At 37.0% G+C, this 26,357-nt stretch overlaps 1 protein-coding gene across 1 annotated transcript; it reads right to left on the bottom strand.

The window, feature by feature from the left end:
* Positions 1 to 946: 946 nt before the first annotated feature.
* On the bottom strand, positions 947 to 1,885 carry LOC116585743 (olfactory receptor 2M5-like). The gene has a single exon (XM_032335004.1). The coding sequence runs from the start codon at positions 1,883 to 1,885 to the stop codon at positions 947 to 949; it is 939 nt and encodes a 312-aa protein (XP_032190895.1).
* Between the last annotated feature and the right edge of the window lie 24,472 nt (positions 1,886 to 26,357).

Raw genomic sequence — 26,357 nt, forward strand, 5'->3', positions numbered from 1 at the left:
GAAGGAAAGCAAGCTCCCTGCCAAGCAGAGACCCCCAACATGGGGCTAAATCCCAGGACCCTGAGATCATGACCTGAGCTGAAAGCAGAGGCTTTAACCCACTGAGCCACCCAGGTGCCCCAAAATAACATTGGTTTTTGCTAGCCACCTTAACCCATTATATTATATACATTATAAAGAGATCAGGAAACTTTAAGACTGGGAAATTATCTTGCAAGCAGGTCTAGAAAATTAGATCAGTAATTACATCCGTGGCTTTCAACCCTTGGTAAACATGACAATCACTAATCAGTCTCCTGGTCAGATCCTTGAGCCCAATTTAACAGATTCTAATTCTGCTAATCTAAGATGAGAACAAAAGAGCTATATTTTGTGAATTCAGCAAATTATTCTAACACCAGTGATCAGAAATCCACTCTTTGGAAGCACTGACATAGAGTGAAGACTATTTTTTACAAGAGTAAGAGAAATTAATAGTCCTGTTAGATATATGGAGCAAAGCAACACTCTAAATTTATCTGATCCCTGATGATTTATCATTAATTAATTTTATCAGGGAATTATCCTGAGGTATCTTGTCATTTTTTTAATTTTTTCATTTTACAGATACAGACACTGATCCTTTTTCATGGTATCAACATGAAACTTGGAAATACTAAAGTACACATTACCATCAAGCATGAATCATAAAGAGAATTGATGTACACAGTTCCTTGTCCTTCATCAACACATCATGTAGGACAATCAGAAAGAAATTTTAAGATGGAGAAAGGAAAGGATAAACATTTTTTCCCTGAAGATAAACTCAGTAAAGTGAGTTGACTTTTTCAGGATCTTGAAGGGATGATGATGATGATGATGATGATAATGATTATTCAACTGACAAAATGTTCCTTTGCTGGTGTATCACTATTTTGCCTATGGGTGACAGTGAGATTTCTGCCATTTACCTGAAGGACCGACATCTCCCTATTAACTTTTTCAGTGCACTTAGAACTTCCTTGTTCCTAAGACTGTAGGCAAGCGGGTTTAGGAGTGGAGTGAGGACAGTTCCAAACAGAAAGAGACCCTGATTCAACCTTGGAGTCTTGGCAGAACCGGGTCTCATGTAGATGCACATGCCTGGACCAAAATAGAGACCCACAACACAGAGATGAGAGGAGCAGGTGGCCATAGCTTTGTTCCTGCCTTCTGGGGAGTTCATTCGGAGTACTGCAAGGAAGATGAGAACATATGAAGACAAGATGAGAGACAACGGCAGCAGCAGAACAAGGATGCTTGTTATGACCACTGCCTTCTCATAGGCTGAGATATCCTCACAGACGATCCTAAGCACTGCCATGACTTCACAGAAGAAGTGGGGAATCTCTCTGGGGCTGCAGATGTTAAAATGCAAGGTAAAAGCAGTGTGGCCCAGGGAAGTAAGTGCCCCTCCTGCCCAAGACATGGCAATCATCTGTAAGCAAACCTTAGGGTTGATGATGACTGGGTATCGAAGAGGATCACATATAGCCACATAACGATCAAAGCACATGAGAGTTATAAGGATGCATTCTGCAATGGCCACCGTCAGGGAGAAGAATATTTGAGTCCCACAAGCCAGGAATGATATGCTCCGCCATCCAGAGAAGAAGTTGGATGCCATTTTGGGGACAATGCTGGAGGTCAAAGTCAAATCCATTAAGGAGAGCTGACTGAGAAGGAAGTACATGGGGGTGTGGAGATGGGAATACAGCCAAATGAGGATGATCAGAAGAGTGTTGCCAGTGAAGGCAGCCATGTATATCAGGAGAATGATTGAGACCATGGCTGTGATGTGTTTAAATTCGGGAAAGAAACCCAAGAGAATGAAATCTGTGGTTTCTGTCTCATTCTCACTCTTCATGACTCTCTGTAGTGATAACAGACAGATAAGAGGTTTATTAGAAATATCATAGAAATTGAAGCAGTTTCTAATTAAAGTTTAAGAACAATGGAAAATAGAAAAATGCTCATCCATGATCACTTGAATCAGATTTTACTATTTTTCTATATTCCTTATCCATGATTTAATGTACTTTTAGAAACGTGTGTGTGTATGTGTATTTTAAGATTTTATTTATTTATTTGACAGAGAGATCACAAGTAGGCAGAGAGACAGGCATAGAGAGGGGGGTAAGCAGGCTCCCCACTAAGCAGAGAGCCCGATGTGTGGCTCGATCCCAGGACCCTGAGCCAAAGGCAGAGGTTTAACCCATTGAGCCACCCAGGTGCCCCAAGAGTATACATATTAATATGAATTCCATTAATTTTATGTACTAGAGGTATTTTCATATGTTAAAATCAACAGGACAGTTGTAGTTTTTGTTGTTTTTTACAATTTTAAAAACTATTTTTTACTATTTTTTTTACTATTTTAAAATATGACAGAGTTGGTAAGTCACAATTTCAAATTGCACATTATCCAATTTTTTCACTATTTTGGAAAATCATGTTATTCCATTCTCATCCTTTTAGTGATTTTGTTAGTAATATTTTTGAAGAAAAACTTACAGTTATTTCCAAGTCAGGTATTAGAGACCTTATTTGGCTATGAAAAATGCTAATTTAATTTATAGAAAATGTATTTTTATAATTTCAAAACACTCTTATTAATTCTTTTGGCTCTGAACATTATAATTTAAGGGTAAAATTGAATATTATGACTTTACTTTGTTGTTATACACATTTATTATAATTTCAGCTTTTAATCTAATTAACCTTGTTTTCTATCCAGGGAAAACACTTACTGTATTTACATGGTCTATAGTAAATTCAGATTATCAATGAAGGAGTGAGTTTCCTTTCTATATGATCTTGAAGGGTTCTTGCTGTTAGAGTTCTTACTATTCTTAACTATTAGCTACAGCTATTGTGCCATTCATGGATACAGGGAAAGTCCTTAGGGTTCTTTTCCCTCAAATTTACTATATATTTTTTTCCTTTTTAGACTATCCTATTTATATTTAATCTTCTTCTCTTATATTTATAAAATTCTTAGAAATGCTTAGAAAGCTAGATAGCCATCTATCATTACATATCCATACTTTATTATAGCATTTTATGTTGATCATCTTCAAATCAAGATATCATATACTAATGTGATCACATAATATTATGTCCAGAGACAAAAGGCTTGAGTAAAGGACCTCTTGTCATTGGGTGTCTAATTGACTTGATGAGTTAGGCTGCTTTTAGATGTGGAGGTAGTTTAAGATATAATAATAATAATAATAATAATAATAATAATAAGAAGAAGAAGAAGAAGAAGAAGAAGAAGGAGAAAGAGAAGAAGAAGAAGAAGAAGAAGAAGAAGAAGAAGAAGAAGAAGAAGAAGAAGGAGGAGGAGGAGGAGGGGGAGGGGGAGGGGGAGGGGGAGGGAAGGGGGAGGGGGGGGGGGGGGGAGGGGGAGAAGGAGGAGAATGGCAAAATTAGCCAGATTGCATCTTACTCTCTCCTGTCTTAATGTGAGTCTTGGTGTAGTCAGTGGGTTGTGTATGTCTGAAGTAGAGTCATCAGAAGGTGAAAAACAGATTTCAGAATGTGAAGATCCTTGAAAATTTTCTAATTTTGCATAAAAGCAAAGCAGGCTCCTGTTATTTAAGTTCTATGTTACATAATGTCCAGTTTCCAGATCAAGTGCTGTTTTCTGAGGCTTTGGGGTATACCTACTTGGATAGGTCCTATTATAAACTTTTTTTTTAAAGATTTTATTTATTTATTTGACAGATAAAGATCACAAGTAGGCAGAGAGGCAGGCAGAGAGAGAGGGGGAAGCAGGCGCCCTGCTGAACAGAGAGCCTGATGTGGGGCTCGATCCCAGCATCCTGGGATCATGACCTGAACCGAAGGCAGAGGCTTAACCCACTGAGTCATCCAGGCACACCCTATTATAAACTTTTATTCCATATTCTATTCATCACAGCCCAGATTGAAACATAGATTTCATCATTTGTGTGACTATATGTTTTCATATATGTCTCGATCCTTAAACCATAAGATTTATGATGGAAGGGAGTGTCTTTGCTAAGCTCAACATTTTCTCTTTAGATCTAGCATCTGTTTGACTTCCGGGTTTGCTCTTACAGATATTGTTGACTCCCCCACCTTTTCTCCATGGCCCTCCATATTTCTTTTCCTCTATTCTTCTATATTGCAGATTTTTCTCACTTATTGTACAAAGAAATGGTGATGTACATTTTTATGAAATTTAATTTTGCGAATTTTGTCACCATATGTAGTGAGTTCTTCCAAAATATATCTTATGCAATTAAAAAAAAAAAAAGATCTAGCATGTTGCTTTCAGTGAAAATATGAGTAAAATACATTATCAGCTTAGGGCTGGAATCCAGCCTTTGAACACTGGATTTTGTGCCTGGACCAAACTAGATTCTTTTAACAATCATTTTTCTATCAAAAGTTTATTTTGACTTATGATCACTTATGGGCTTCAAAGCATTTCCCAGCATTTTATTTTGTTGGAATAAAGAGAATACTGTTAATTATGTCTACTTGATAAATGATATACAGAAAGAACTAGGTCACAGTCAAATAACACTGTCCTACTCCTGGGTAAATTATATATTTACCAAGATTGAACCTTACAAGTACTACTGACTAATAAATATATAGTTAGCATAAACAGAATTTCACAATCTGGGAAAACTGGGTTTCTTCCTTTATCAAGATGCTTACCTTGTAATTTCTTTTCTGTCAATGAAATCTCTTAGAAAGTATAAAATACTAATTCCTTATGCCAATTAGAGCTGAAAATACTGTTAACGAAAACATAAACAATTTCAGTAAGAAAAAAACAAAACAGGTGAAGGAGTAGGTCTTGATAGGCTGTTTTTCCTCAGCCTGTCCAGTTGTGAGCAGGGCTGAGATCTTCCTAATTCCCCAATGTCATGGGGTTTAGTATGGAATGCCTGGTCATACCAGATTGCAGCTTCATTGGAGGCCCATCAAATATAATCAGGGTTTTCAAAACTATCTACTAGTGCATGCTCTGATGTTTTTTGTTTTGTTTGGTTTGGTTTGTTTGTTTTTTTTTTTTTGTTTTTTTTTTTTTTTTTGGTCAGCATCACTATCATTTTCCCAGAGGTCCAATTTAGATTTTTCTTTGCCTTTTAGTCATTAATCTCATTCAACAACTAAGCAAGTTATTCTAAGATCTCTATTTGCCCATCCTTTGTAGTCCCAGAATTCACAATCTATGTCAGTATCCCATGTCAACAATTATCCCCTTTACTTCATCTTTTTAGCTAAATTTTCCCTTTTCTTCAAGGACAGATGTAAGTTTAACCTCCCCAATAAAATACTCTTTTATGTCTTCAGTGTATATCAACATATTTTTCCTAGGTAATTTTGACATATCTTTTTTGGCTTATTATCTACATTGTCCTGTTACTGATTTTTTCACACTTTCTAACAGCCAACAAGAAGATTTTAAGCTATGAAAATCCTGGGGTTTTGTCATAGTGTTCCTTTTGTTTATTATTCCTGGTAGATTAACTGATTCTTCATAGGCACTGACTTAACACTATCAATTAAATTAAATTTCACTAAAACCAACAAACACTATATTATATGCTGGGAATTCAAAACCGAAAAAAAATAAATTCACTAAAGCTTTTTAAAGTAAAGGAACTGATTTATGAAGAAAGATTATGGTATGGAAGATAGGTACTGTAATAAAAGTAGGTAGATATTACTACAGCAACCAACAGACAAAGGGATTCTTTTTTCTAGATGAAAGATTGGTGAGAGGCCAAATAGTATCATGGGACTAGTAACATCTGAGTTGGGTCTTAAAAGACAAGTAGGAATAAATAAAAATAAGGAATGATGGAAATTGTAGCATAAATAGCTGTATATAATGCCAAGGCAAATGGACTGACATGGCTTTTATGGGGGAAAATAGTCATCCATATTTCTCCTGGATACAGAAGCTTCTGTATGAGGAATGCTGTTGGAACTAGAGGAATGTCCAGATGTACAAGAAGTATAGGGGCAGGGAATATGACATAGGCAGTAAACGACTGCACTCCCAGTGAAGAGGCTGATGAAATTAACACAGACAGTGTGAAACAAACTACTGGTATTAGAATGAGAAACGTGTTTAACTGGCCACATTATTGAAGCCAGACTCAGCAAGGGCCTTGAAGAATTCAAAGAAAAGTGAAGATATTTTGCATTTGGAGATAATTTATTTATTTTCCACACCATCATTCTCTCTTTCTTCACTCTACAGTCTCTTTTGCTGTTGCTAATAATGGCCAAATTTGAGCTCCGATCATGTACTTTTGGTCATCAGATCCTACAAGCCTCCATTTTATTAAGTTTTCCCCTTATGTATGCCTCCAGATTTATCCCTAATTCAAAAGAATATCAAACTGTTTCATCAGACTAGATATTTTTAATTAATTTATTTTTTTTAGAAAACCAGTATTCATTATTTTTTCACCACACCCAGTGCTCCATGCAATCCGTGCCCTCTATAATACCCACCACCTGGTACCCCAAAACTCCCACCCCCCCCGCCACTTCAAACCCCTCAGATTGTTTATCAGAGTCCATAGTCTCTCGTGATTCAGACTAGGTATTTTTTAAATGTTTGTAATATTTTAAAATAAATGTAGTTTTTGAAGAGTTCCAGATTTATGGAGCAGTTGACAAATATACAAAGTTTCCATAAATCCTTCATTCAGTTTTCTTTATTGCTAACATCATACATTATTATTAAATGAACATTGGTTCTGTCATAAAACTAAGAAACAAATATCTGTACATTAAATAAATTCTATATTTTATTCAGATTTCACTCATTTTGCCTAATGTCCTTCTCTTCTTTCAGATTGCTTTTTGAAATATCACATTGACCAGCACATCGCATTAGACCCCTCTGGGCTGTGAAAGACATTCAGGCTTTGTTTTTAATGACCTTGACAATTTTGAGGAGCACTAATAGTTATATTGTAGACTATCCCCTGAACTGTTTTTGTCTGATTTTTTTTCTCCTCATTAGACTAAGGTTATAGTTTTTGGGGAAGAAGTTTGCAGAGGTAAAGTGCCCTTATTATCAAGTCTTGTAGGGGTACATAATAACTACATGACTTATCTCTGTTGATGTAAATCCTCACCACTTGGCTGAGGTACTGTTTGCCAGATTTCTCTAGGGTAAAGTTATTCCCCCTTTTTTTATATGCCCTGCTTTTTGGAAGCAAGACAATGAGTACAGCTCACACTCAAGGTAGGAGGAAGGTTAATCTTAACCTTCTTGATGCGTGGAGTATCTACATAAATTATTTGAAATTATCCTAAACAGGAATTTGTTTTGTTTGGTTTTTCCCTCCCTCACTCTCTCCCTTTCTCCTTTTTTTTTTTGTTTTTCTTCTTTCCTTCTTACATTTTCACTAATTTATGTCAATATCAGCCACATTTTTTTTAAAAAAATCAAATTTTGACTCTCCCTTTCCTGAAAACACCACAAGTAATGTGTAGCTCTCAACTACTTTTTCAACTTTAAATATTTTTAAATTTTTTAAAAGATTTTATTTATTTATTCGACAGAAAGAGAGATCACAAGTAGGCAGAGAGAGAGAGGAGGAAGCAGGCTCCCTGGTGAGCAGAGAGCCCAATGTGGGACTTGATCCCAGGACCCTGAGATCATGATCTGAGCCGAAGGCAGTGGCTTAACCCACTGAGCCACCCAGGCGCCCCTCAACTTTAAATTTTAAGATGTAGATTTACATGCAGTTATAAGAAATAACATAGAATGATCCCTTCTATGCTTCACATAATTTCTCCCAATTACAGTCAGGAACTGGTGTGAACTGCTGATCTTATTCAAATTTCACCCATTTTTTAATATTCAATTTTCTCACATGTGTGAATCTGTGTCACCACTAAGACCAGCCAGATGCAGAATGATTCCATCACAGTGATCCCTTGTACTATTTATTTATAGTAAGAATGATCTCATTTCTTATAACCTTCCTTAGCCCCTGGCCCACAAATGTGCTCTCCCATTTCTGTAGTTTTGTTATTTTGATAATCTTATATACATTGGTTAATATATTATGTTGACCCTCTGATATTTATCTTGCTTCTTTCAGTATAATTTCTGAACATAAATGAGATATATGCAAGTTGTGCAATATATTACTCATTTACTTTTATTGCTAAGTAATATTTCATGCTGGGGTTGTATTACACTTTTTTTTTAAAGTATTCACCTGTTGAAGGGTATTTAGTTTATCTCTAGTTTTGGCCATTATGACTAAATTCCCTGTAAGTATATATAGGTTTTGCTTTTTGGGATTTGATTGTTTGTTTTGCGTGTGTGTGTGTGTGTGTGTGTGTGTGTGTACATAAGTACTTACCCTCTAGGTTATGCTCAGGAGTACAAGTATGAGAAGATATATCCAGAATAGTGAAATTGTGGGATAATATTTCCAGAATCGCTATTATCATCTTACATTCCCTAAACCAATGTATGAGATACCTGAATTCTCTGCAAGCTATCCAGCTTTTGTTGTAACTATTGTTTCTATTAGTCCTTCTGATAGGTGTACAGTGAAACCTTGTGATTTTAATTTGCATTTCTGTAACGGCTAATGATGTTAAACATGTTTTTCTGTGTTTGTCATATATGTATCTTTTTTTTTTTGGTTCTGTTAGTCACCATACAGTCCATCATTAGTTTTTTATGGATTGCTCCAAGATTCATGACTTACATATAACACCCAGGGCTCCATGCAATGGGTTCTTTTTCATTAAAATGCCTGCTCATGTTTTTTGTTTATTTTCTAATTACATTATTATTATTGAATTAAATGTCTATTATATGCTTTCCTATAGTCCATGGTCAGATAGGTAGTTTACACATATTGCCTCCCTGTAACTGTCTTTTAACCCTCTCAAGAAGGTCTCTTTTATTATAGTAAGAATATATAACATAAGATCTACACTCCCAACAAATTTCTTCTTTTTATAAGATTTTATTTATTTATCTGACAAAGATCACAACTAGGCAGAGAGGCAGGCAGAGAAAGAGGAAGAGAAGCAGGCTCCCTGATGAGCAGAGAGGCAGATGCTGGCTGGATCCCAGGACCCTTAGATCATGAACCGAGCAAAAGGCAGAGGCTTTAACCCACTGAGCCACCCAGGCACCCTCAAAAAATTTCTAACTGCAAAATACAGTATTGTTAACTTTAGACACACGGTTGCATAACAGATACCTAATTCATCTTGTGTAACTGAAACTTCATATCTATTGAAGAGCATCTGTATTCCCTGTAGTTGTCAGTCACTGACAACCACAATTCTGCTACTTGTTTCCAGGAATTTGACAATTTTAGATACTGAATATAATTGGAATTTAAAAGTATTTGTTCTTCTGTTAGTGGCTTATTTCATATAATGTATGTCCTCCAGTTTCATGCACATTGTCATAACAAAGAATTTCCTGAGTATTTAAAACATTAATATTCTAATGTATATATATGCCATATTCTACTTTTCTATTCATTGGCTGAGGGACATTGAGGATCTTTCCACTTCTTAGCTGCCTTGAATAATGCCACTTCCCATGATTATGAGAGTTCATATCTTTCTACAAGACTCTATGTCATGTTTTTTGGGTAAATACTCAGAAGTGGGATGGGTAATCATATGGGAGTTCTTTTTTATTTAATTGTTTTGAGGAACTTCCATAATGTTTTATGTGAAAACTACAACATTTTGCATTAAACCTAACAGTGAACAAGGGTTTCATCAGTTCCTCATGAAGATATTATTTTCTGTTGCTATTTTGGATACTGGCCACCTTAATGGGGATGAGGTGATATCTTGTGGGTTTGATTTGCATTTCCCTGGTGATGAGAGATGTTGAGCATCTCTTTATATAAGTGATACTATGTCTTCTTGGAGAAATGTTTGTTCCATCCCATGGCTATTTTTAATTGGGTTATTTGTGGGGGATTTTATGTGGAATGTAAGAGTGTTTTATATATTTGGATACTAACGTCTCATCAGATATATCATTTGAACATATTTTCTCCCAGTCTGTAGCTTGCCCTTTATCTGTTGATTTTTTTTTCTTTTTGGTGCAGAAGCTGTTACTTGATGTTATCTTACTTGTCTATTATTATTTATGTAATTATTTATACATTTATTAACATATTTATTTGTGTATTTATTTATGTGTTTTGCTTAGTCATACACAAAAAATAATTTCCAAGAAAAGTGTTATGAAGATTTTCCTTATGTTTTCTTCTAGGGATTTCATAAATTTGGGTCACAAAATAAAAATTTTAATACATTTAGAGTTGGTTTTTGTGGATGATGTGAGATAAGGATCTAGTTTCACTCTTTTCTGGTTTTTCAATATCATTTATTGAAAATACTTTATTTCTACATTTTGTGCTCTAGGCATCTAGTCAAAGATCAGATGACTATGTGTGTTTGTGTATATTTAAGAGCTCTATTCTGTTTCATTGATCTATATGTCTGTTTTTTTTCTTGACTGTTTATTCATTTTGGGTTGTTTTATTTATTTATTTTTTTGCCAGCACCATACTGTAATTTTTATTTACTCTAGTTTTGTAATATATTGCAAAATCAGAAAATTTAAGTTTAGTTTTATTCTTCTTATTAAGATTGCTTTGTTTATTCAGTGTCTCTTGTGACTTCATACAAATTTTGGCATTTTTCTACTTTTGTAAAAAATAATTCATTAAGATTCTGAGAGAAATTACATTCACTATATGTATTGCTTTGGATAATATGGACATTTCTATAATATCTTTCTTCAATTCATAAACATGAACAATTTCTCATTTATTTGTTTCTTCTTCTAAATTCTATCATTGATGGCTAGTTTTCAGTGCATAAGCCTTTCATCTTCTTGGTTACATTTATTTCTATGTATTTTATATTTGATTTTTTTAAGTTCCATCTCTTTTTCTTCTTTTCAGTGTTCCAGAATTTATTGTTTACACACCACACCTAGTGCTCCATGCAATACGTGCCATCCATAATACCCAACACCAGGCTCACCCAACCTCCCACCACCTCCCCTCCAAAACCCTCAGTTTGTTTCTCAGAATCCACAGTATCTCATGGTTTGTCTCCCCCTCCTATTTCTCCCAACTCACTTCTCCCCTTCTCCTAAGGTCCCCTGTGTTATTCCTTATGGTCCACAACTAAGCAAAAACATATGATAATTGACACTCTCTGCTTGACTTATTTCACTTAGTATAATCTCTTCTAGTCCACCCCCCATGTTGATATAAAATTTGAGTATTCATCCTTTCTGATGGAGGCAAAATACTCCATAGAATATATGGACCATATAGTCTTTATCCATTCATCCATTGAAGGCAATCTTCACTCTTTCCACAGTTTGGTGACTGTGGCCATTGCTGCTATGACCATTGGGACAAAGATGGCCCTTCCTTTCACTACAACTGTATCTTTGGGGTAAATACCAAGTAATGCAATTGCAGGGTCATAGGAAAAATCTATTTTTTTTTAACTTCTTAAGGAATCTCCACCCTGTTCTCCAAAGTGGCTGCACCAACTTGCATTCCCACCAACAGTCTAAGAGGGTTTCCTGTTCTCCACATCCTCTCCAACACATGTTATTTCCTGTCTTGTTAATTTTGGCCATTCTAACTGGTGTAAGGTGGTATCTCAATGTGGTTTTGACTTAATCTCCCTGATGGCAAATGATGATGAACATTTTTTCAGGTGTCTGTTAGCCAGTTGTATGTCTCCTTTGGAGAAGTGTCTGTTCACCCTTCTGCCCATTTTTTGATGTGATTATCTGTTTTTTGTGTGTTGCATTTAAGGAGTTCTTTATAGATCTTGGACAGCCTTTTCTTTGTATTGTCATTTGTGATTATCATTCCTTTGTTTTGTTGATTACCTCTTTGTTTTGTTGACTGTTTCCCTTGCTGTGCAGAAGCTTTTGATCTTGATGAAGTCCCAAAAGATCATTTTTGCTTTTGTTTCCTTTGCTTTTGGAGACATCTCTTCAAAGAAGTTGCTGTGGCTGATGTCAAAGAGGTTACTGCCTATGTTCTCCTCTAGGATTCTGATGGATTCTTGCCTGATGTTGTGGACTTTTATCAATTTTGAGTTTATCTTTGTATATTGTGTAAGAGAATGGTCTAGTTTCATTCTTCTATAAATAGCTGTCCAGTTTTCCTAACACCATTTATTTTTTTTTAATTTTATTTGACAGAGAAGAAGAGACATCTAGAGAGGGAATACAAGTGGGGAGTGGGAGAGGGAGAAGCAGGCTTCCCGCTGAGCCAGGAGCCTGATGCGGGGCTCGATCCCAGGACCCTGGATCATGACCTGAGCTGAAGGCAGATGCTTAACAACTGAGCCACCCAGGTGCCCCCTAGCACCATTTATTGAAGAGACTTTTTTCCACTCTATATTTTTTCCCGCTTTGTCAAAAATTATTTGACCATAGAGTTGAGGGTCCATATCTGGGCTCTCTACTCAGTTCCACTGGTCTATGTGACTGTTTTTGTGATAGTACCATGCAGTCTTGGTGATCACAGCCTTATAGTAAAGCTTGAAATCAGACAACGTGATGCCCCCAGTTTTGGTTTCTTTTTTAACATTTCTTTAGCAATTCAGGGTCTCTTCTAATTACATACAAATTTTAGGATTGTTTGTTCCAGATCTTTGAAAAGTGACAGTGGAATTTTTATTGGAATTGAATTGAATGTATAGATTTCTCTGGGCAGTATAGACATTTTAACAATGTTTATTCTTCCTATCCATGAACATGGAAAGGTCTTCCAACTTTTTGTTTTTTTTTTTTTTTTTTCAAAATTTTTCATGAGTGTTCTGTATATCCTTGAGTACAGATCCTTTGCCTCTTTGGTTAGGTTTTTTCAAAGGAATCTCATGGTTCTTCTTGCTATAGTAAATGGAATTGATTCTGTAATTTCTTTGTTAGTGTACAAGAATGCAACTGATTTCTGTGCATTGATTTTGAATCATGCCATATTATTGCATTGCTGTATGAGTTCTAGTAGTTTGGGGTGGAATCTTTATGTTTTCCACATAAAATATCATGTCATCAGCATAGAGAGAGAGTTTGACTTCTTCTTTGCCAATTTGAATACCTTTTATTTCTCTTTGTTGTCTGATTGCTGTTGCTAGGACTTCTAGTACTATGCTGAACTACAGTGACAAAAATGGGCATCCTTGTGATCTTGATCTCAAAGTGAAAGCTGTTATCTTTTCTCCACTGAGGATGATATTCACTTTGGGTTTTACATAGATGGATTTTATTAAATTGGGGAATGTTCCCTTTATCCCTATACTTTGAAGAGTTTTAAGCAGGAACATATGCTGTATTTTGTCCAAAGATTTTTCTGCATCAATTGGGAGGACCATGTGGTTCTTCTCTCTTCTATTATTGATTTGTTCTTCACATTGATTGATTTACAAATGTTGAACAATCCCATCCCAGGGATAAATCCCACCTGGTCATGGTGGATAATCTTTTTAATGTGCTATTGGATCCTATTAGCTAGGATCTTGTTGAGAATCTTTGCATCTATATTCATCAGGGATATTGGTCTGAAATTTCCCTTTCTGGTGGGAGTCTTTGCTGGTTTGGGCATCAAGATAATGCTGGCTTCATAGAAAGTGTCCAGAAGTTTTCTTTCTGTTTCTATTTTTTGAAACAGCTTCAGGAGAATAAGTGATATTCCTTCTTCGAATATTTGGTAGAACTCCCCAGGATATCTGTCAGGTCCTGGGCTTTTGTTTTCTGGGAGGTTTTTGATTACTTCTTCAATCTTGTTTCTAGACATTGGTCTATTCAGATTGTCAATTTCTTCCTGTTTCAGTCTTGGAAGTTTCTAGGTTTCCAGCAGTGCATCTATTCCTTAACTTATTAGCATATAAGTGTTGACAATTATTTCAGATAATTCTTTCTATTTCGTTGGTGTTTGTCATGATCTCTCCCCTTTCATTCAGAATTTTTTTTTTTTAATTTGGGAACTCTCCATTTTCTTTTGGATTAGTTTGGCCAGTGGTTTATTTATCTTATTAAGTCTCTCAAGGAAACAGCTGCTAGTTTTGTTGATGTATTCTACTGTATCTTTAGTTTCTAACTCCTTGATCTCAGCTCTAATCTTAATTAATTCCCGTCTAGTGCATGGGGTTGGCTTAATTTGTTGTTGATTTTCCAATCCTTTAAGGTATTTAGAGAGGCAGTGTATTTGGGATATTTGAAAATTTTTTGAGTGAGGTCTGGATGGCTATGTATATCCCCCTTAGGACTGCCTTTGTCATATCTCATAGGTTTTGGACTAATGTGTCTTCATTATCTTTGGTCTCCAAAGTCCTTTAACAAAGATATCAAGATAGATCCAGGAAGAATCAAAACAACCTTCCTCGCCCACACTGAGAATTTATAACCACTCTCCCATCTTTTTCAGTGTGTTAAAGCCTCTGCCTTCAGCTCAGGTCATGAGACAGATGACATGATTTTTATATGGAAAACCCAAAAGACTCCCCTCCCAAACTACTAGAATTCATACAGCAGTTCAGCAATGCGGCAGGATACAAATTCAATGTGCAGAAATCAGTGGCTTTCTTATACACTAACAATGAAAATACAGAAAGGGAAATTATAAAATCGATTCCATTTACTATAGCACCAAGAACCATAAGATACCTGTGAATAAACCTAACCAAAGAGGTAAAGGATCTGTACTCGAGGAAATATAGAGCACTCATGAAAGAAATTGAAGAAGACACAAAAAGATGGAAGACCATTCCATGTACTTGGATCAGAAAAATAAACATTGTTATAATGTCTACACTGCCTTGAGCAATCTATACTTTTAACGTCATTCCGATCAAAATGCCACCAGAATCCTCCCAAGAGCTGGAGCAAATAATCCAAAAATTTGTATGGAATCAGAAGATACTCCGAATCACTAAGGAAATGTTGAAAAACAAAAATAAAACTGGGGGCGTCACGTTACCTGATTTCAAGCTTTATTGCAAAGCTGTGATCACCAAGACAGCATAGTACTGGCATAAAAACAGACACATAGACCAGTGGAACAGAGTAGAGAGCCCAGATATGGACCCTCAACTCTATGGACAATTAATCTTCAACAAAACGGGAAAAAATATACAGTGGAAAAAGAAAGTCTCTTCAATAAATGGTGCTGGGAAAACTGGGAAGCTATATGTAGAAGAATGAAACTCGACCATTCTCTTACACCGTACACAAAGATAAACTCAAAATGTATAAAAGACCTCAATGTGAGACAGGAATCCATCAGAATCCTAGAGGAGAACATAGGCAGTAATCTCTTCGATATCAGTAATCTTTTCAATATCAAATACTTTCAAGTTATGTCTCCAAAGGCAAAGGAAACAAAAGTGAAAATAAACTTTTGGGACTTCATCAAAATCAAAAGCTTCTTCACAGCAAAGGAAATAGTCAAAAAAACAAAGAGGCAACCCATGGAATGGGAGAAGATGTTAGCAAATGACAGTACAGACAAAAGCTTGATATCCAGGATCTATAAAGAACTCCTCAAACTCAACACACACAACACAGACAATCATATAAAAAAAAATGGACCGAAGATATTAACAGACACTTGTCCAATGAAGACATACAAATGGCTATCAGACACATGAAAAAATGTTCATCATCACTAGCCCTCAGGGAGATTCAAATTTAAACCACATTTAGATATCACCTCACACCCGTTAGAATGGCCAAAATTAAGGAGACAGGAAAAAACATGTGTTGGAGGGGATGTGGAGAAAGGGGAATCCTCTTCCACTGTTGGTGGGAATGCAAGTTGGTGCAGGCTCTTTGGAGAACAGTGTGGAGATTCCTCGAGAATTTAAAAGTAGAACTTCCCTATGACCCTGCAATTGCACTCCTGGGTATTTACCCCAAAATTACAGATGTCATGAAAAGAAGGGCCATCTGTACCCCAATGTTTATTGCAGCAATGGCCACGCTCGCCAAACTGTGGAAAGAACCAAGATGCCATTCAATGGATGAATGGAAAAGGAAAATGTGGTCCATATACACTATGGAGTACTATACCTCCATCAGAAAGGACAAATACCCAACATTTGCAGCAACATGGGCGGGACTGGAAGAGATTATGCTGAGTGAAATAAGTCAAGCAGAGAGAGTCAATTGTCATATGGTTTCATTTATTTGTGGAGCATAACATATAGCATGGAGGACATGGTGAGTTAGAGAGAAGGGAGTTGGGGGAAATTGGAAGGGGAGGTGAATCATGAGACACTATGGACTCTGTAAAACAATCTGAGGGGTTTGAAGTGGTGGGAAGGTGAGACGTTGGGGTACCAGGTTGTGGGTATTATAGAGGGCACGGATTGCATGGAACACTGGGTGTGGTGAAAAAATAATGAAAACTGTTATGCTGAAAATAATTTTTATAAAAAGCTCGTAGCCCTCGGGCAAATAATACACTATATGTTAAAAAAATCATTAAAAAAAAGAATATAAAAAAACCTACTTGTTTATTTGTGTAATGATAAACTTTTTTTCTCATTCTTTTGTTTATTTTCTAAAGATATATTCTTCATTGTTACAAGGAAAACTAAGCGCCACTGCAAACAGTTGTAACAATATGTTTTAAGTTGATAGCAATTTACTTTAATTACAAATAAAAACTCTACAATTCTCCCTTCCACACTTTATGTTAATGATATCACAAATTACATATTTTATTGTTTATCCAATAACATGGATTTCAGTTGTTGTTGTTAACACATTTGTTACTGACTTTGTATTTATATAAAAATGAATTACACACTACCATATTAGTAATACAGTAATATGTATTTTTCTATTTTTTCTGTTTTTTTTATTTTATATTTTATAAACATATATTTTTTATCCCCAGGGGTGCAGGTCTGTGACTAACCAGGTTTAAACACTTCACAGCACTCACCAAAGCACATACCCTCCCCAATGTCCATAACCCCACCCCCTTTCTCCCAACCCCCCTCCCACTGCAACCCTCAGTTTGTTTTATGAGATTAAGAGTCACTTATGGTTTGTCTCCCTCCCAATCCCATCTTGTTTCATTTATTCTTCTCCTACCCTAAAGCCCCCATGTTGCATTACCACTTCCTCATATCAGGGAGATCATATGATAGTTGTCTTTCTCTGCTTGACTTATATCGCTAAGCATGATACGCTCTAATTCCATCCATGTTGCCGCAAATGGCAAGATTTCATTTCTTTTGATGGCTGCATATTATTCCATTGTTTATATACAACATCTTCTTTATCCATTCATCTGTTGATGGACATCAAGGTTCTTTCCATAGTTTGGCTATTGTGGACATTGCTGCTATAAACATTCGGGTGCACGTGCCCCTTCGGATCACTACGTTTATATCTTTAGGGTAAATACCAAGTAGTGCAATTGCTGGGTCATAGGGCAGTTCTATTTTCAACATTTTGAGGAACCTCCATGCTCTTTTCCAGAGTGGCTGCACCAGTTTGCATTCCCACCAACAGTGTAGGAGGGTTCCCCTTTCTCCGCATCCTCACCAGCATCTGTCATTTCCTGAATTGTTAATTATAGCCATTCTGACTGGTGTGAGGAGATATCTCATTGTGGTTTTGATTTGTCTTTCCCTGATGCCGAGTGATATGGAGCACTTTTTCATGTGTCTGTTGGTCATCTGGATATCTTCTTTGCAGAAATGTCTGTTCATGTCCTCTACCCATTTCTTGATTGGATTATTTGTTCTTGGGGTGTTGAGCTTGCTAAGTTCTTTATAGATTTTGGACACTAGTCCTTTATCTGATGTGTCGTTTGCAAATATCTTCTCCCATTCTGTCAGTTGTCTTTTGGTTTTGTTAACTGTTTACTTTGCTGTGCAAAAGCTTTTGATCTTGATGAAATCCCAATAGTTCATTTTTGCCCTTGCTTCCCTTGCCTTTGGCAATGTTCCTAGGAAGATGTTGCTGCGGCTGAGGTCGAAGAGGTTGCTGCCTGTGTTCTCCTCAAGGATTTTGATGGATTCCTTTCTCACATTGAGGTCCTTCATCCATTTTGAGTCTATTTTCGTGTGTGGTGTAAGGAAATGGTCCAATTTCATTTTTCTGCATATGGCCGTCCAATTTTCCCAACACAATTTATTGAAGAGGCTGTCTTTTTCCATTGGACATTCTTTCCTGCTTTGTCGAAGCTTAGTTGACCATAGAGTTGAGGGTCTATTTCTGGGCTCTCAATTCTGTTCCATTAATCTATGTGTCTGTTTTTGTGCCAGTACCATGCTGTCTTGATGATGACAGCTTTCTAAGAGAGCTTAAAGTCCAGAATTGTGATGCCACCAACTGTGGCTTTCTTTTTCAATATTCCTTTGGCTATTCGAGGTCTTTTCTGGTTCCATATAAATTTTAGGATTATTTGTTCCACTTCTTTGAAAAAGATGAATGGTACTTTGATAGGAATTGCATTAAATGTGTAGATTGCTTTAGGTAGCATAGACTTTTCACAATATTTATTCTTCCAGTCCAGGAACATGGAACATTTTTCCATTTCTTTGTGTCTTTCTCAATTTCTCTCATGAGTACTTTATAGTTTTCTGAGTATAGATTCTGTGCCTCTTTGGTTAGGTTTATTCCCAGGTATTTTATGGTTTGGGGTGCAATTGTAAATGGGATTGACTCCTTAATTTCTCTTTCTTCTGTCTTGTTGTTGGTGTAGAGAAATGCAACAGATTTCTGTGCATTGATTTTATATCCTGACACATTACTGAATTCCTGTACAAGTTCTAGCAGTTTTGCAGTGGAGTCCTTTGGGTTTTCCACATATAATATCATATCATCTGTGAAGAGTGATAGTTTGACTTCTTCTTTGTCGATTTGGATGACTTTAATTTCCTTTTGTTGTCTGATTGCTGAGGCTAGGACTTCTAGTACTATGTGGAATAGCAGTGGTGATAATGGACATCCCTGCCGTGTTCCTGACCTTAGCGGAAAAGCTTTCAGTTTTTCTCCATTGAGAATGATATTTGCGGTGGGTTTTTCATAGATGGTTTTGATGATATTGAGGAATGTGCCCTCTATCCCTACACTTTGAAGAATTTTAATCAAGAAGGGATCCTGTACTTTGTCAAATGCTTTTTCAGCATCTATTGAGTGTATCATATGGTTCTTGTTCTTTCTTTTATTGATGTGTTGTACCACATTGATTGATTTGCGGAGGTTGAACCAAACTTGCAGCCGTGGAATAAATCCCACTTGGTCGTGGTGAATAATCCTTTTAATGTACTGTTGAATCCTATTGGCTAGTATTTTGGTGAGAATTTTTGCATCTGTGTTCATCAATGATATTGGTCTATAGCTCTCTTTTTTGATGGGATCCTTGTCTGGTTTGGGGATCAAGGTGATGCTGGCCTCATAAAATGAGTTTGGAGGTTTTCCTTCCATTTCTATTTTTTGGAACTGTTTCAGGAGCATAGGAATTATTTCTTCTTTAAATGTTTGGTAGAATTCCCCCGGGAAGCCGTTTGGCCCTGGGCTTTTGTTTGCTTGGAGATTTTTAATGACTGTTTCAATCTCCTTACTGGTTATGGGTCTGTTCAGGCTTTCTATTTCTTCCTGGTTCAGTTGTGGTAGTTTATATGTCTCTAAGAATGCATCCATTTCTTCCAGAATGTCAAATTTGTTGGCGTAGAGTTGCTCATCGTATGTTCTTATAATTGTTTGTATTTCTTTGGTATTGGTTGTGATCTCTCCTCTTTCATTCGTGATTTTATTTATTTGGGTCCTTTCTCTTTTCTTTTTGATGAGTATGGCCAGGGGGTTATCAATTTTATTAATTCTTTTAAAGAACCAGCTCCTAGTTTCGTTGATTTGTTCTATTGTTTTTTTTTTGGTTTCTATTTCATTGATTTCTCCTCTGATCTTTATGATTTCTCTTCTCCTGCTGGGTTTAGGGTTTCTTTCTTGTTCTTTCTCCAGCTCCTTTAGGTGTAGGTTTAGGTTGTGTACCTGAGACCTTTCTTATTTCTTGAGAAAGGCTTGTACCATTATATATTTTCCTCTCAGGACTGCCTTTGTTCTGTCCCACAGATTTTGAACTGTTGTGTTTTCATTATCATTTGTTTCCATGATTTTTTTCAATATTTCTTTAATTTCCTGGTTGACCCATTCATTCTTTAGAAGGATGCTGTTTAGTCTCCATGTATTTGGGTTCTTTCCAAACTTCCTCTTGTGGTTGAGTTCTAGCTTCAGAGCATTGTGGTCTGAAAATATGCAGGGAATGATCCCAATCGTTTGATGCCAGCTGAGTCCTGGTTTAGGACTGAGGATATGATCTATTCTGGAGAATGTTCCATGTGCACTAGAGAAGAATGTGTATTCTGTTGTTTTGGGATGAAATGTTCTGAATATATCTGTGATGTCCATCTGGTCCAGTGTGTCGTTTAAGGCCTTTATTTCCTTGTTGATCTTTTGCTTGGATGGTCTGTCCATTTCAGTGAGGGGAGTGTTAAAGTCCCCTACTATTATTGTATTATTGTTGATGTGTTTCTTTGATTTTCTTATTAATTGGTTTATATAGTTGTCTGCTCCCACGTTGGGGACATAGACATTTAAATTGTTTGATCTTCATGTTGGACAGATTCCTTGAGTATGATATAGTGTCCTTCCTCATCTCTTATTATAGTCTTTGGCTTAAAATCTAATTGATCTGATATAAGGATTGCCACTCCTGCTTTCTTCTGATGCCCGTTAGCATGGTAAATTCTTTTCCACACCCTCACTTTAAATCTGGAGGTGTCTTCGGGCTTAAAATGAGTTTCTTGTAGGCAACATATAGATTTTTTTTTTTTATCCATTCTGATACACTGTGTCTTTTGATTGGGTCACTTAGCCCATTAACATTCAGGGTAACTATTGAGAGATATGAATTTAGTGCCATTGTATTGCCTTTAAGGTGACTGTTACTGTGTATTGTCTCTGTTCCTTTCTGATCTACCACTTATAGGCTCTCTCTTTGCTTAGAGGACCCCTTTCAATATTTCCTGTAGAGCTGGTTTGGTGTTTGCAAATTCATTCAGTTTTTGTTTGTCCTGGAAGCTTTTAATCTCTCCTTCTATTTTCAATGATAGCCTAGCTGGATATAGTATTCTTGGCTGCATGTTTTCTCATTTAGTGTTCTGAATATATCATGCCAGCTCTCTCTGGTTTGCCAGGTCTCTGTGGATAAGTCTGCTGCCAATCTAATATTTTTATCATTGTATGTTACAGACTTCTTTTCCTGGGCTGCTTTCAGGAATTTCTCTTTGTCACTCAGATTTGTAAATTTTACTATTAGTGACGGGGTGTGGACCTATTCTTATTGATTTTGAGGGGCGTTCTCTGCACCTCCTGAATTTTGATGCTTGTTCCCTTTACCATATTGGGGAAATTCTCCCTAATAATTCTCTCCAGTATACCTCTTCTCCCCTCTCTCTTTCTTCTTCTTCTGGAAACCTAATTATTCTAATGTTGTTTCATCTTATGGTGTCACTTATCTCTCAAATTCTCCCTTCGTGGTCCAGTAGCTGTTTGTCCCTCTTTTGCTCTGCTTCTTTATTCTTTGTCATTTGGTCTTCTATATCTCTAATTCTTTCTTCTACCTCATTTATCCTAGCAATGAGAGCCTCCATTTTTTATTGCACCTCATTAATAGCTTTTTTGATTTCAATTTGGTTAGATTTTAGTTCTTTTATTTCTCCAGAAAGGGCTTTTATATCTCCTGAGAGGGTTTCTCAAATATCTTCCATGACTTTTTCGAGTCCGGCTAGAATCTTGAGAATTGTCATTCTGAACTCTAGATCTGACACATTACCAATGTCTGTATTGCTTAGGTCCCTAGCCTTCGGTACTGCCTCTTGTTCTTCTTCTTTTTTTTTTTTTTTTTTTGTGGTGAATTTTTCCGCCTTGTCATTTTGTCCAGATACAAGTATATGAAGGAGCTAGTGAAATACTAAAAGAGTGGCAACAACCCCAGGAAAATATGCTTTATCCAAATCAGAAGAGATCCCAAATTGTGAGGGGGGAGAAAGGGTATAAAAAGAGGTTCAGAAAGAAAGAAAGAATAAAAAAAAGGAACAAAAGAAAAGAATTAAAAAAAGGATAAAGAAAAGTATAAAAAAGAAAATTTATATATATATATATATTAGATAAACTAGTTAAAAAACGTTAAAAAAGAAAGGGTAAAAGTTAAAAAAATTTAGCAGAAGAAGAGAAAAAAATGAAAAAGAAAAATTAAATTAACTGCAAAACAAAGAATCATAGGGAGAATGCCATGAGTTCCGTGCTTTGCTTTCTCCTCCTCTGGAATTCTGCTGCTCTCCTTGGTATTGAAACTGCACTCCTTGGTAGGTGAACTTGGTCTTGGCTCGATTTCTTGTTGATCTTCTGGGGGAAGGGCCTGTTGTAGTGATTCGCAAGTGTCTTTGTCCCAGGCGGAATTGCACTGCCTAAGGGCCCGGCTGAGTAATCCGCTCGGGTTTGCTTTCAGGAGCTTTTGTTCCCTGAGTGCTTTCCGTAGAGTTCCGGAGGACAGGAATACAAATTCCGGCCTCCTGGTCTCCGGCCCAGAGGAGCCGAGAGCCTGGGGTCCCACTCCTCAGTGCGCCCTCAAAGAACAATACCCAGTAACTCCCATCTGCCTGACCTCTGGCCACGCTCCGAGCTCACTGAGCCTGCAACTGGTTCAAGGCAACCCTGAGATCTGAGCTCACTGTCGGCTCTGTCTCTATAGCTGGCTTCCCCATTCTAATACCTGTAAGTTCTGTGACACTCAGACACCCCCGATCCTTCTGTGACTCTGCAGGACCTGAGGCCACGCTGACCCCGAATGTGCTTCACCTCGGTTTAGCCTCTGGAGCAATGTCCCTCAGTAGAACAGACTTTTAAATGTCCTGAGTTTGTCTCCATTTATCTGCCGCTTGCTGGGAGCCTGCCCCTCCCCCCTGGGGTCTATCTTCCCATTGCTTTGGATTCAGTTCTCCGCCAGTCCTACCTTTCAGAAAGTGGTTGTTTTTCTGTTTCTAGAATTGCTGTTCTTCTCTTCAATCTGGCGATGGATTTGTAAGTGTTTACAATCTTTAGATAAGCTATCTAGCTGATCTCCTTCTAGCTAAAGTAGTCTCAGCCTGCTATTTCTCTGCCATCTTCACTCCTCCCCCCAGTATGTATTTTTCTATAGATTTACCTTAACCAGTGAGTTTAAAACTTCCATACATTACTGTGTGAGGGTTTTTAAGCCTGTTTCTTTTTCAAGTTTAACAATTCCTAGAGAGAGTTTGGGTAGAAGATGACAGATTAACAGAGTATCCATGGACACAAGAGACAACACCTGAACCTATGCAATCAAATCTGATCACAATTTAAAAACTAGAAGAATAGATAATTTAAAGTTAATCATAAAGAGAAGGCCAGATGCAAAAGATTAAAAGAAGAAGAGATATGGTTGTAAACTAAACCCAAGCCCAACTAACCACAGACAGAGGAAACATCACAAGCACAGAGACTGAGAGAATAAGACCCCATACCAAAAACCTCTGGAAATGGAGACTTATGCAGAGAATATGAGTTCCCAAAATTTATGGTTTTAAAACTCAACAAGGCTTAATGCCAGGAACTTTAAAATTCAGTGAATCCTGACTCCAGGAGTTCAAAAAATCAGTGGGCTTAAGGAAGCAAAGACGGTGGTACATTAGGAGGGCACTAGGTTTGTCTCATCCCTTGCACACAACCAGATAATTACCAAATAATTAAGAATACCCAAGAAATAAAACTGAGGACTGATAGAATAAAGTCCAGATCTATAGAGAGAGTAGAGGCCATGTTTAGGAAGGTAGGAAATGGAGAGAAAAAGTTTGTGGGAGAAATGGATCATGGGCACTACAGAAGAGGAGAGCCCTTTTAATGGAGAAAGGTGAAAGAGAGAGGAGCATACAGGGAGATACATAAGAATAACAGTTCCCCAAAGCCATTGGCTGGAAAATGAGAGAAGCTGATTTTCATGTTTCTTTCAACCAGCAGTATTTGAATTCTATAATTGTAAATGTCAGCAAACTTGGCTGGAATGGAGCCCTGAGAGTTCTGTCCTACCCCTGGAGAGAAGACAGGTAAACAACCCAGAAACATGTGTCATGATCTGAGGAACACCCAGGGCATACAGAGGAGAGATTATTCACTTCCTTGGAGCACACCCCTGAGAAGTAATATTCCTCGGGAATCCTCTCAAGGGACAAAGGAGACACCAGGTGCCATCGTCTCCCATCCCACAACATAAATGCAGAGCTACCTGCAAAAGGCAACTTGGTCTTCATGCTGGCTGCATAGCCTACTTACTTAAAGTCCAATGCCTCTGCACTCTAACAATACTGCCCTTACTGGTCAAGCCTCCCTCAGTCACATCACAATGACAGCCTCCCCAAGGAATCTGCACAGACTCCTGCCCACAACACATCCCTAGTGCCTAGACTTTTGAAAGACGGTACACTTGGCTGGAATAGAGCATGAAGAATTCTGCATTATTCCTGGAGAGAAAGTAGGTAAACAACCCCAAGGGCAGACATCATATAGGTAACAATCTGGAACAGTTGCCTGAGATACATGAGGGGTGTTTTGCTCTACCTGGGGTCATTGTTTCAGAGCAGCAAATATAGAGACTCTGCTCTAGGAACAAAACATATAGCTGAGAATATCTCCTTCCCCTATACGACAGTATAAATGCAGACCCATCTTGGTGCAACAATGTCAGCACTGACTGACTAATGTGCTTTTACCAGGTTCAATACCATTGCACTCTGCCAGTACTGTCCTTCACAATGAAGTTTGCCTCAGTCCCAGAGAGGCAGACTACTTCCCCAGAAGACCAGCAGAAATACCTCCCACACCTAATCTCTTAAATAGAGTCTTGCAAGTCATCAGTTCTCATGTAAGTAGCATCAGGTCTCATTGCACAAGCCAACAAGAGTGCACCTTGTTAAAACTCACAACTCTCTCTTCAAGGATGGGGCACTTCCCACTGCAGGCAAGGAGAACTTCTATAGATAACTTTCCTGAAGGAAAGATCGGTCAAAACACAGCAGAATGTACGTAGTACATATCAAAGACCTTTCCCAAGACACCAGGCCCAAGACTCTATATAGCTTCTTCATAAAGCCATTACTTTCAGGAGCAAGAAACATAACAGGATTTCCCAACACAGAGACATAACAAAATTTCAAGACAGAGTACTTCATCCTAAAAGAAAGAAAAACAAATGGTCATAATCAGGGATCTAATAAAAGAAAGATATACATAATATGCTTCATGGATAATTTAAACAACAATCATAAAGTTGCTATTTGGCATGGGAAAAGAATGGAGACATCAAGAAGACCCTTAGTGTATACCTAAAGAGCTAAGGAGTGCACATGTTGTGATGGGCACTGTGTGTTGTATACAACTAATGGATCATTGAACACCACACCAAAAACTAATGATGTACTATATGGTGGGTAACTGAACATAATTTAAAGATATATAAATAAATCAGTCAAAAATGAAAAATGTAATAACTGAGATTTGAAACTGACAGGATGCAGTGAACACAAGGATGGAAGATGCAGAGGAACAAGTGAATTAGAAGATAAAATAATTGAAAATAACTAAGCTGAACAAAACAGAGAAAGAAGAATAATGCAACATGAGAACTGACTTAGACAACAGAGTGACTATCAAACACAATAACATTAATATCATAGGAGTCCTGGAAAAAGGAAAGAGAAAAGGGGACAGGAAACTTATTTGAGGAAATGATAGCAAAAAATTCTCTAATCTAGAGAAGGGATCAGACATCCAAATCCAGGAAGTACAGAAAATTCACATCAAAATCAACAAAACCAAACTGACATCAAGATATATTGTAACTAAATTTGCAAAATATGACAATAAAGAAGTCTTAAAGAAGTCATTAATTTACAAGAAAATACATTACAGTAAGACAAGTTGGATATTTCTCAACAGAAATTTGGCAACCCAGAAGAGAGTGGCATAATATATCAATCTGCTGAATGACAATAATCTGCAGACTAGAATAATCTATTCAAAAAGGGTATAATTCAGAAAACAAGGAGAGATAAAGAGGTTCCCAACAAAATCTGAAGGAGTTGGCCACTGAAACAGCCCTTCATAAAATATTAAAATGGATGCTTTGAGTGGAAAGGAAAGACCAAAAATGACTAAGCAAGAATAGAACAGAGAAACATCTCCAGGAAGAAGA

Source organism: Mustela erminea, chromosome 3 (genome assembly GCF_009829155.1).
Source record: "Mustela erminea isolate mMusErm1 chromosome 3, mMusErm1.Pri, whole genome shotgun sequence".
NCBI lineage: Eukaryota > Metazoa > Chordata > Mammalia > Carnivora > Mustelidae > Mustela > Mustela erminea.